At 36.3% G+C, this 12,572-nt stretch overlaps 1 protein-coding gene across 2 annotated transcripts in view; it reads left to right on the forward strand.

The window, feature by feature from the left end:
* Positions 1-12,572, forward strand: part of SPATA16 (spermatogenesis associated 16) — a 243,489-nt gene that overhangs the window by 186,695 nt on the left and 44,222 nt on the right. For both annotated transcript variants that reach the window (XM_019463196.2, XM_019463195.2), the window contains exons 7-8: positions 10,712-10,858; positions 11,918-12,030. In XM_019463196.2, coding sequence (XP_019318741.2) covers positions 10,712-10,858; positions 11,918-12,030 — 260 coding nt within the window. The remainder of the gene's footprint in view (positions 1-10,711; positions 10,859-11,917; positions 12,031-12,572) is intronic.

The following is a 12,572-nucleotide window of genomic DNA, read 5'->3' on the forward strand; positions in this document are numbered from 1 at the left end:
CTGGCAGAGGTGGCGGTAATGAGCGGGAAGGGTTTTCACAATAAAGATTCCCCAGGCAGTGCATTTTTCTCTAGCTAGCCCCCAGTTCATAGTAACCCATGTCAGGGATTCCCACATGAGAAACAGATGGAAAGAGAAAAGCTATAAAAATAAATCCATTTTGAAATGCAAATAGGTATAAATATTTTGAATCTTTTTATTGTATAGACCGACTAAATTAGTGATTTATTATGAGAAAAAAACCCTTCACCCTCAGTGGCAGGTACTAAACTATATTGCCCTTTATAACTTCTACAAGACTGATGAAGGAAGGTTAAAATTAAAATCTGCCTTTTGGGACAACCAGGTTTACATATCCTCGGGAACTTACCGTGCATCTTTTGCTATTTGAGGAATATGGTAAGACCCGCGAAAATCTTAAATCCTTATTGTAATAGAGCTGTATTGTATTATGTTTTACGGAGAAAAAATTACTGAATTTTTAACAGTGTAGCTATCCATTTTTCTTATTTAAGGAAAAATCCAGTTTGATTCATGCAGAGTAGTCAGGGTATATAAAACAAATAATAATTCATCAGCCCCAGAATTATTATGTTTTCATTTATAAAGATTTTGCTTGAGATTTTTACTCATATATTCCAGTGAAATAATGCAATTTTGTATAGTTCTTATTCTTGCCTGGTTGTATTTTAATAATAATAAAGTAATACAATAAGCATATCCTGTCTCCTCTTGATGAAAATATCAAGATTTATTTGCTAAATAAATAAATATTCAGTAATGGATCTGTGCTTAGTAATGTTTAATAGAAAAGTTTTCTGGATCAGATATCAATTACTTTAACACTGAGGTGGATAGAGTCATATTTTGTCTTTCCATTGCAATTTAACTCCCAAGAGTAAATATGTGTGTTCAGACGAATAATATATTGTTTTAAAATAGACCTTTAAGAATTGCTTTTTACTGAAATTTATAACCCTGTTCTTGTTCAGTCATCATTTACCAGTAAGGATAATACATTCTTATGCTTTCTAAAATAGGAAATAAAAAATTCCTCATTTTATTCTTTCTTCTTTAAAATATTATAATTTTATCATGATCATGAGTTTTCAAGATAAGACTATTTTCCTCTCTGTAATTCACTTTCTCAAATGGAAAAGGTTATAGAATTAAAGAGCTTATATCCCCAGTATTATTATGAAAGTGTTACGACCGGGTTGGTTATAAAGATGATAAATCATCTTGTATTTGTACCACAGAATTCTTGTTAGAAACAGCGAATCATTCCCAAAGTATGTAACTCCCCCATATACAGAGCTAAAGTCTCTGTTCTTAAAATATGAAAATGTTGGTCTTTCCAATGGGAAATGTGGTTTTCTGGCACTACTCTGTCTTCTCAACAAACAGGTCACTTGTCCTTTGCAGTAGCAGGTTACGGCACTGTTTGCTTCTGGTCTCCATCATCTACTGTTACCTTTCACGATTGCATTTTTCCTGGACTTCTCTGGAACTATATAATATATCCTCCGTAGTATATTTTCTTATAGGATCTGATTGAAGACAGACAGAATGGCATTTAAAGAAATACCATTTAATAATCCAAAAATAAGTGCAAGTAATGTAAATTTTTGCTGCAGCTTCTCAAGAAAAACCAATGAGTTAGGGCAAGATGGAGCTCTTGGAATGGGATACATGGCAGGAAGCAGGTATTACAGGTACTGTATCCATAATGCTCTGCAAAACGCATACACACACACACATACGTGCGCGTGTGCACACACACACACACACACACACACACACTTATATGGCAGCTTCTCTCCAAGTCTCTTTCCTACTCTAAGCTCTCCAAATACTCTCCTCAAATTTATTCCCTAATAAACAGATAAGTAGTTCCTTTCCAGTGTTAATCTCTAGGAATATTGTGAATGAGATAGCTGATCCTGTTTAATTCTAACAAATATATAAAAATTTATAAAACACACTTTGTGTATTAATCTCGCGGCTTTATCATCCATCTCTTACTTTTCCTTTTGATGTGTTTTCCTCAAGCATTCTTTTACACTTTTTCTTATGTCGTATGTATTTATGTAAGGCAAGTCATTACACTTCTACCTTGGGATATAAACAAACAAATACATAGATTACCAATCCAGATAATAAGGGAAATTGAGGTTTTCAGATTATGTAAGACTTTATCATGCATTCTTGGTTAACTACCCAAAAGTCACTTTCTATAAGATGTAGAATCTAACCAAAAATGAAAAAGTAATAATTATGATATAGATCAAGACAAATTATGCTAATATACATTTAAGTTCAATTATTGGTAATAATGTCATAATAATATTATCATAATAATGGCATCACCAAGATGCATTCAATTTTGCTATCTTTGTAGTAGCTGTAAAAATTAATTCCTAATCCTCAAACTGTTGTGTCTTAAATAAGGAAAATATTCTTCCCAGATAGCTAACTTGAAGAATTTATGACTGTCTTGCATCTCAGCTATAATATTTTAAGGATTCCATAGTATTTAGAAATGTACAAACTACTAGTTAAATCCCTATATCAGAAATCTTTGGTTTCAAGTGGTAGGAATCACAGCTCAAACTGACTTTGTTATATTTAAATTTTAAAGGAGGAGAGGGAGGCATGGAACAATTGATTTGTATTATTGAAAGACCCACAGGTGGCACTGCCTTTAAATACAGCTTAATCCAACAGCTCATTCACTGCTCTGTTTTCTGCAGTCAGCTTTATTCTCAAGTTCTGCCTGCTATCCCACTTCCTGTACCATACTTTCAAATGCTAAGATCTTGAGTAATAGCAAAATGCTCAAATGTCATTAGAGATCTCAAATCACACTGTTCTGAAGAACAGTGAGTTCCTCTTCCACACAATTCTTGAGACTTGCTCTTTCTCATTAGCCCAAATTGCACTTATGCTTATAATTGAACCAAAACTGAGCTCAGAGTAATGCCGTGGATTAACTGGTCTGCATCAGTTAGGTCACACTTTTAGAGCAAGTAGAGATTGAGGGAATTCTCCAAGGGGTGAAAAAAAAAAGAGGAGGAGGGAATGCATAGTAGGTAACCAACCAACCAATGGCCATTCCAATTCTCATATAGAGCAAAAATATAGCTGTTTATGGGAATTATAACAACATTGTATTATTTCACTGATCATGAGTCTAGTAAATTTGATAGGATAGCAGTATCTTTAATATTTGTATTGTCTCAAATCTACTTTGGTGGGGATGGAATTAAGGAACTTCCCCAAAATACAATACAGCAGATTGAACATAAAACTTTGGAATCAACATGAATTTCAAGTGAAATAGAAATGAACTATACATAAAAATCCTGTGGAATTATTTATTTCTCTAAGTGTATATATGGGTTATGAGAAGAAACTTAAAAATACAAAGATTGGTTTTGGAGAAGTAGACCAGAAGTCTGAAGTGAGAATTAAGAATCTTAGGAATGGAAACCAATTTTTTCCACTTACATCTAGAACTCTGAAATTATAATGAAGGTCAATGGGAAAATGTAATTTATTATACAAAGATTCATTATATATATAGCTTTCTCACACATGGAATGCAAAAATCACAATATGCTATGTTTTTAAAAGTAGAAACTGTTTTATTATTTATGGGGGGCAATAATGATAACTTAGCTGTAAAGTTGCTGCCTTTTGCTATTTTCTTGCTGATGTGAATTTGTGGATAACTTCCAAGATAGAAGTATTGGCATTAAAAGGAGTACAAGATAAAACTCAGAAGATGGTTGGGAAAGAACTAATGACAAAGTATTGGCATTACGAAGGCACTGTAGAAGTTAAACTCTGAAACTGATCAGTAAAAAGAAGTCATATAAAACTGACATGGTCCCATCTCATACTGAGCAATTGGGACCTTTAGAAATGAGATTTCACTCTAACCCAAAATGTCAGAACATTTTGTTATGGACAAAGGGCAGAGAAATGACATAGACACCAGAAAATAGAGAAGGAAATGAAACTTAGAGAAAGGTGGTGATAGAACACTAACAGATTTGCGTATTTCTCAAAGAGTTTTTAAACTTCTTAAGCTTTTTCTTTAAAAAAAATTTTTTTTTTTGCTTTGAAAAGTTCATTCACAATCCGTTGGCTGTGATTCTGATGAGGTGTCCAACAGAAAATACTGATGATGATGGCACCAACTATGTTTTGTACTTTACTTCCAGAGAGTTTAAATTTTATTTTATGCATATTTAGCTTCATAACAGATAAAGCTATCCCTCATATATATAGATGAGTCTGCTGATCTACAATCAGTATTTCATGTTTGCACAGATGCTTTTCTGGTGGTTCTGACAGTTTCACTAAGTCAGACTCTCTCTATTAATCCAGTCCTCTTCTGTAGCTATGACTTCATATTTCCCTGAGAACAAGCTGCAGCCAGGGTACAACCTGAATATGAAACTAATTTTTCCATCCAGGAAAAGCTGGTTTGTTCATTTTAGCATCTATTTCATTGGATTATTTGATGCTGGTTATCTTACTTCACTCATCCTTTGTACATTGAACAGAAACCACTTAAGGTTTAGCTAAAATAAAGAACAAAGGCTGTGACAAAGCAATAAGTCATATCTCAGAAGCTCTGAACATTTTATTTGTTCTTTTTGAAGTTATTTTTTTTGAAAAAGATTTTTTCTGAAGTTTTATTTTTTACCATTAAAAATTCAGGATTTGGAAAAGTTTGTTTTTAGATTCAAATATTGATGGACACCCACTAGATGCTTCGGGCATGAACATAACTTGAAGATGTCATTCTCAAGAGGATTAAAACCTGTTAAAGAGATAAGACATACCCCCCCCCACCCATGAAACCTTAAGAGACTCTAGAGTGAATAGTATAGATTTCTTTAAGAGTTTGAAGGGGGATACTGAAATATTCAGGAGACTCTTCATGGACAGGGTGGGACTTAAATTAGGTACATCTGGAAGGATAGTCATTTACAATATGAGAGAGAATATGTAAGTGTTTCTTGATGGAAAGAACTTTTCTGAACAAAGAGAAGTTCAGAAGCAGGAAAAGCACAGGCTGGTACAAGTTAGTGAAATCAGCGGAGCTGATGATTAAGGTTTATACTGGAAAAAATGTAGGAATTAGGTACAGATTGTGAAACAGATGCACACAGTTGAGAGGCTTGAATACCAGGAAAGAAGTCACTGAAGTTCCTGAGGAAGGATGTGACAACCATGAAGGCGATGTTCCAGAAATATTCATTGGGTGCTGGTGTGGAGATATATTGGCATGAAATGATACTGGTGGCAGTGACGTTGGTTGGGAAACGTTTTCTGTAATCCAGATGTTATGATCATAAATCTGACCAGAGCGGTAGCAATGGTTATGCTAAGAAAGGAGTTAATATGAGATGTATTACAATGGCCAAATTCAATTAGTTTTGAGACTCACTAAATGTCAGGGAATAAGAGGAAAGAAAAGTCAACGATAGCTTCCAGATTTTAAACCCAAATAATTGGGTGAGTAATAGTTATCCTTATAACACGTTGGTGTAAAGCAGGGAAGAAGGAAGTCGTGGTGATTATAAAAATCACTTTTGAAGAATGTATTTGCTGCATTGTTGGTGGTAATTTCTATAAGGATGAGCAAATAGCAATGTCCCAGGAGGCATTTGGAAACGCTGTGTTTGAATTGGGTGGAGACTTTCAGGTAAGACTATACTTTCCGTCCCTAATGTTTTGTTTAGCAGTAATCGCTAAAGCCACCATTATAGAAACCAGCCCCCTGCCGCCAAGACTGTACGTATGAAGAACTTATCAGTGATCCAAGGACAGCTTGGAAGACCACTGAATGAGAAGGCAGGAAGAGCAAGGGAGAAAGAGCAATCAGGAGGGGTGTGTGTGTGTGTGTGTGTGTGTGTAGGAGAGAGGAGGAAACAGAGACAGACAGACAGACAGAGACAGGTAGAAAGAGAAGAAACTGTCACTGACCTCCAGGAAGGTGACTTGGAGAAGAAGGAGGAGGGAAACAGTACAGAAGGTCAAACTGCATGAATAACTTGAAGACCTGAAAACATGAATAACACTGAAGACCAGCCTTCTGTGGTACAATAAAAGGTTCTTGATAAAGGGCAAACTTTATCCTCTTTTGCTGAGGTTAGACATCTTTCAAAAAGAATTGAAAGATTTTGTTTTTGCAAGAAACTTAATCTGCATAAACTATGTTTGATATTCTTTTTTAAAGCATTCACTTTCCTAATGGTAAAAATTTGGGACTGCATCATACCTGAAAAACTGATTTTTTAATAATAAATTTGGTCGTACTCATCTAAATTTCACCTCTAATTGTGATAAATTGTAAAAGAATGCATTAACGGATTTATTTCTCGTGTTTTCTTCTGGAATGACAGAAGCAAAGCGAACATTTTTAATCAGTTCAACTTTCCTACCAAAGAACAATACAATCTGGTTAACTTTCATATCCATCAGGGGCACAGGGCTTTTCGGACGTAGGTAGAGGTTTATGAGCATAAAATTGAGAACAATTAGCACTCAAATTAATGTTACATGAGATTCAACATCTGGTAAGTATGTCGTCATTTTGGGTCATAGACCACCTGCTAGGCTAAATGTTCATACAACTGCAATTTACTCTGCATACAAATGGAATAAGAATGATACTTTAAAAAAATTTTTTTTTCTAAATTTAACAGTTTGAATGTAGGGGCCTCTCATGTCTTAAAACTTCAACTAGAAGTTCATAATAGATGGAACACATGAGATAAAACAGGGGATTGAAAGGAACAGAAGATACTTTTATTTTTGCAGGCATATTTTATGATAAATTAGCTATATTGCTAACATTAGTTTCACTAGTCAATCTAATCACTGCCACTATCAGTGCCATTCTTCTCTTTATCCACCAAATATTTAAGAGCAAGTAGAGGTCAACCTTTCAAACTCCCCATTTATTTATGTAATTGAGCCCTCAAACATCTGGCTGCTTCTGGCAATAGAGCTGCACCAGAAAATGACAAATCTCAAGATGCCTCTTGCAAGCCTACTGCCAACAGCCCATGCACAGCATACCCTAATCACTTCTGAACTTTGGCACTCTGGAGCCTCCTATCATTTCTATCAATGTAGGCCTTAAAGCTTTAAAGGTGTCCTGCCAGGAACCCCCTCTGAGCTGGAAGCAGGTGCTGACAGGAAGTTTCAGCCCTGGGATCCAGAAGCTTCTATGTCTAGATATACTCTGGGTTTGTGTGGAGGTCAGAGCAGACATAAAGCCTATCCACACGTATTCAGGGGGCCTCTTGCCCTCCAAAGGTACCCAAGAAGCCAAGGACGTCTCCATGGAACAGCCCCCAACATCATCCCCAGCATGGCCTGAAGGCCTCAGGCCTTGTAAGTCAGGGAGCAAAACCAAGTTAAAGAGCAAACTGTAGCCAAAGATCACATACCTTCTGGCCTTGATCTCCAGAGTATGCTAATTCCTGAAAATGCTGACAGTTTATAAATTTAGGCATCTTATAGAATGCTAAATGATGACCACAATCGAAATAAACGTGAGGGACACCGAGGTGGCTCAGCTGGTTAAGCATCCAACTTCAGCTCAGGTCATGATCTCATGGTTAGTGAGTTCAAGCCCCGCATCAGGCTCTGTGCTGACAGCTGGGAGCCTGGAGCCTGCTTCAGATTCTGTGTCTCCCTCTCTGTTCCTCTCCCACTTTTGCTCTGTCTCTCTCTGTCTCCCAAAAGTATATAAGTGTTAAAAATTTTTTTTTTAAATATGATGATCATATATCAGAAGGGTGAGTTAGTGTCCTTTTTGTTTTTACTTAGTTGCCTTTCTACATGATCAGGTTCTTGGCCACTTCAGCCAAACTGGTGAACTCTTCCCTCACTATATACAACTAGACAGTATTAGGCTGGAAGCAGAAGATGTGCCTGTGGTTATCTACAGAAGATTTCAAAAGCAAGGAGACTTCCTGCACCTTTGAAGTTTAAATGCAAAAATCACAATTTTTACCTTGCTTAGAGAAATGAGACAGTCTTTAAAAAAGAAGCAGTTTGTGATTCAAACACCAACTAAAGAGTCGTGTTAAATCTGCATGTTAAAGCACCTAAAAGTTACTCTATTAGTTCTGAGAACTCTGTGCTTGCTGTGTACTTTTCTAGATAGAGTAGGAAATGTCCTATCTAGAATCATGTCTATTAAAACCATCTATTTATTGGCATTGCCGTGCTTCTATAACACGCTTCCCATTGATTCTTAGAATAATGATTATTGTCATGGCTCAATTGTCATGGGGATAGTTTTAAGAGTTAAGTTTTGATGTCCAGCTGCCTGACTTTCAATTCTGGTGGCTCCATTTGCTCCCTGTGTGATCCTAGGCAAGTTTGCAAACTCTTCGTGAAGCTTTGGTTTTGCCGTCTGCAAGGTGAGCATCATAATAGGCCCACCTACACAGTTGTTGAGTGAAAAGGATAATCCTGGAAAAGTGTATAGCACAGAAGTGCCAGATAAATGTTGGCTCTCAGTAACATCAAGGGATTACCTGATCTTGAGTCACCAAAGAAAGACTAAAACATGTCTAATATATTTTGTTCTGTGTTTGTGTTTAAAAGATATTTTGTGATATTTTGGTTTTTTCAATAAGCATACATGTTAACTCTCTGTTTGACAGCCATGCTTTATTTGATTAACCAAAATGTGTCAAAGAGCTTTGAAAAATTGTTGGTCTGTGGAAGGGTTTAAGGTGACTATTGCATGTAGGGTGTAGAACGGGTTACGGTCATGTGGGTGGGTAGTTGGTGTTCCAGGCTCCAAACAGAACAGCTCTACTTTTATCAACTTTAAATATTGGGGTCCTCAAAGGATACAGGAGTTCTGATTCATAGGGCCACATATACCCCAATGTTTATACAAATGTTTCAACAAAGCCAAATTATGGAAAGAACCTAAATGTCCATCAACCGATGAATGGATAAAGATGTGGTTTATATACACAATAGAATACTACTTGGCAATGAGAAAGAATGAAATCCTGCCATTTGCAGCAACGTGGATGGAACTGGAGAGTATTATGCAAAGTGAAGTCAGTCAGAGAAAGACAGATATCATATGTTTTCACTCATGTGTGAAACTTGAGAAACTTAACAGAAGACCATGGGGGAAGGGAAGAGGAAAAAAAATAGTTACAGAGAGGGAGGGAGGCAAACCATAAGGGACTCTTAAATACAGAGAACAAACTGAGGGTTGATGGCGGGGGAGGGTAGAGAAGAAGAGGCGTGATGGGCATTGAGGAGGGAGGGCACTTGTTGGGATGAGCGCTGGGTGTTGTGGGTAAGTGATGAATCATGGGAATCTACTCCCCAAACCAAGAGCACACTTTACACACTGTATGTTAGCCAACTTGACAATAAATTATATTTAAAACATATATGTATACTGGGCTTCTCAGTAAATTTTAGTTTGAACAAAGGGTTCTGCAGCTAAAAATAGGAATGGAGTATGCCAGAGAGGGTGGATAAAAACATTCATGGTTTCTGTATCTATTATTTTTTAAAGGCATATTACAGATAAATGATGAAGGCTGTATTTGAATCATTACCATTTCAGTTCTGATTCTACATTAAAAACTGACCTTTAACCAAATCATAACTGAAGGAGATTTGGAATTGCATCATTTTCCCTTTCTGGCAGTGTTAAGTCAGGAGAGCTCATTAAACCCTCTGTTCATCATCCTTCATTTGTGAAGTCTATCACAATTAACCAAAGCGTTATCACTCAGAATGGAAATGATTTAAGTGAATCTGGCCACCAAGACCCCATAGTTGACATTTGTCCGTATCTCAAAAGTAATCCAGAGCCACGCAAGCCTAAAGCAGAGTGCAGGGGTTAGGTCCACGGTCTCTGCAGTGAGACTGCCAAGGATGAATCCCGCTTTGTCCACTTACAGGCTGTGTTCTTGTGTAAGTCACATCCTATCTGTGTCCCTCAACTTTCTGTTCACAAAATGGGGACAATAGCACCAATTTTGTGAAGCTATCATGAGGATTTAAAAAGACAATGTGCACAAAGTACTTAGAACAAGGGAAGGTAGAAAATAAGTACTCAGTAAATATTAGTTCTCATGGTCATTAAGTATATGAGTTTGTTTTGCAACCATTTTCATGACACTTGAATTATTTCCCAGTCTAATTACAAAAATCAGTATATTTGTCATTTCAAATTTTCTTCAACTACAGGAGGGATGGTAACTAAATTAATTAGTCTTATATTTTAATTCTCACTTGGCAATTTTTCTCTTTCCTTTCATATAACGTTATTTCTTTAAATCTTAAACTATGAACAGAAAAATCAAATTCTCTTGAAAAGAGCACACAGAAAAATATTAAACCTGCAAGCTTGTCCTGAACTTTCTATTATTTTGAATGGAAGGAGATCCATGTAATCGAACCATATTTTACTACTATGCTCTGTGTATGTTTATATTTTTTAAAAAGCATAAATAATGAAATACATACCATAATAAAATTTTGATATATCATGCATTTGACATTTTGATGCATACACTTCTACTGTGCCTTTAATATTTGTATTTATAATGCCTTCCAAGTACAATTCCTGAAATTTAGGGGGAAAATACCCTTTGATATCAAAGCCTTTAGTTCATTTCCTATTGTATTTCAGATCTTCAAGGAGTCCACATGTTGCCTCAGACAGTTGACTGGTCATCTTTTCCTCCCCAACAATACCTCTTGACTCTTGGGTTCAAAAACAAAGAAGATGGAAAATTTTTGGAAAAACTATCAAGTAGGAAGCTGCCTACATTTACAGGTAAATCACATGGACTTATTATTATCCTTCAATGCTGTTCTAAGGCAGGAACTGTGCATTCTTCAGCAAATCTTATTCATCACAAGGCCTAGCATATAGTAGTGCTAGACCCCAAAAAATGTTTGTTGGGTAATTATTAACTCCTTCCAGTCTTCTTTGTGGATTAGTTAACAATACCTGGGATTCAGACTCCCCCAAGACCAATGCAATTCTAGAATGCCTGCCTCCCTCACTCCAACCATCTCACCCCTATAGCACTAAACATAAAGTGCCTAAACATAAAGCACTTAAAGAATACAAGTTTTTGTTCTTATCAGTTAGCAAATGTAGAAGGAAATTCTCCGACAAAAGTATTATGCAAAATAAAAAATATAGCCAATGACAACTTTAAATCACTTGGATTATCTGCTTTTGTACTGATATTTGTTCCATTCTTATGTAATTAGCCGAGAGCTTAGATCTCCTGAAGAGTTTTACAGTTAAATGGTATTCAGTAATTCTAGTTGAAACTTTCAAAAATGAAGAAAATATTCACATGGAGTAGAAGTCTCAGATTTGTGGGCAGAATTCATGACCAGGTTAAATTTATTCCTTCAGCTCTACCCACATAATTAAGGATTTGTGTTTTATCTGGCACTCTATCCTCCGAGGCTTATCTCAACTTCAAGCCACATTCAAAGTCAGTGGGATCTGCACACTTGAATAATACCTGGGAGGAACAAGACAAGAATCAGACACATTTATGACAACATTTTTTCACAAGTCAGGGAAAACACTCTGCAGAGAGAGATGAATTGTTATAGGCTGTCTCTTAGATCTCTCAATCAGGAAACACAACAAAATGAATAAATGATAGTCGCGAAAGGGCAATGTCTCCTCTGCCTTTCTCCTCATAGATCTTTCATTGTTATGCATGTGGTCTAGGGATGGTACTAGTTTCTACACTAAAGATTTCATATCTATTAACGTTGAGATATCTGTATATAGCTTGCTAAAGAAAGCATTTTTGAAATGAAAGTCTGGAAAAATAGTATAAAAGTTTACTGTTACAATTTTTAGAACATAAAACTCCCTTCGGTCTGCTGACCAAAGAAGACACAGTGAGGCACATGGAGACAATGGGGAAGCGGATCTTGCCAATACTGGATTTTATTAGAAGCACCCAATTGAATGTAGGTATATGAGTGTCTTATATTTGTCCAAAGCACAAATTTTAGACAATTCCAAAAGTATGGAAAGTTTACGGTGCAAATATTGCAAATATTGCAAGATTTCAGAAGCATTCATGGTAAATCTCATCTGCAAAACCAAGCAAAGTTTAGCTGATGATTTGGGTTGTTTTAATATATTTTAAAACAAAAACCACACTGAGATATCACCTCACGCCAGTCAGAGTGGCTAAAATGAACAAATCAGGAGACTATAGATGCTGGAGAGGATGTAGAGAAACAGGAACTCTCTTGCACTTTGGTGGGAATGCAAACTGGTGCATCCGCTCTGGAAAACAGTATGGAGGTTCCTCAAATTTTAAAAAAATAGACCTACCCTATGACCCAGCAAGAGCACTGCTAGGAATTTACCCAAGGGATACAGGAGTACTGATGCATAGGGGCACTTGTACCCCAATGTTTACAGCAGCACTTTCAACAATAGCCAAATTATGGAAAGAGCCTAAATGTCCATCAACTGATGAATAAAGAAATTGTGGTTTATA

This window comes from Panthera pardus, unplaced genomic scaffold (genome assembly GCF_024362965.1).
Source record: "Panthera pardus isolate Hobbes unplaced genomic scaffold, ASM2436296v1 HiC_scaffold_16, whole genome shotgun sequence".
Lineage (NCBI taxonomy): Eukaryota > Metazoa > Chordata > Mammalia > Carnivora > Felidae > Panthera > Panthera pardus.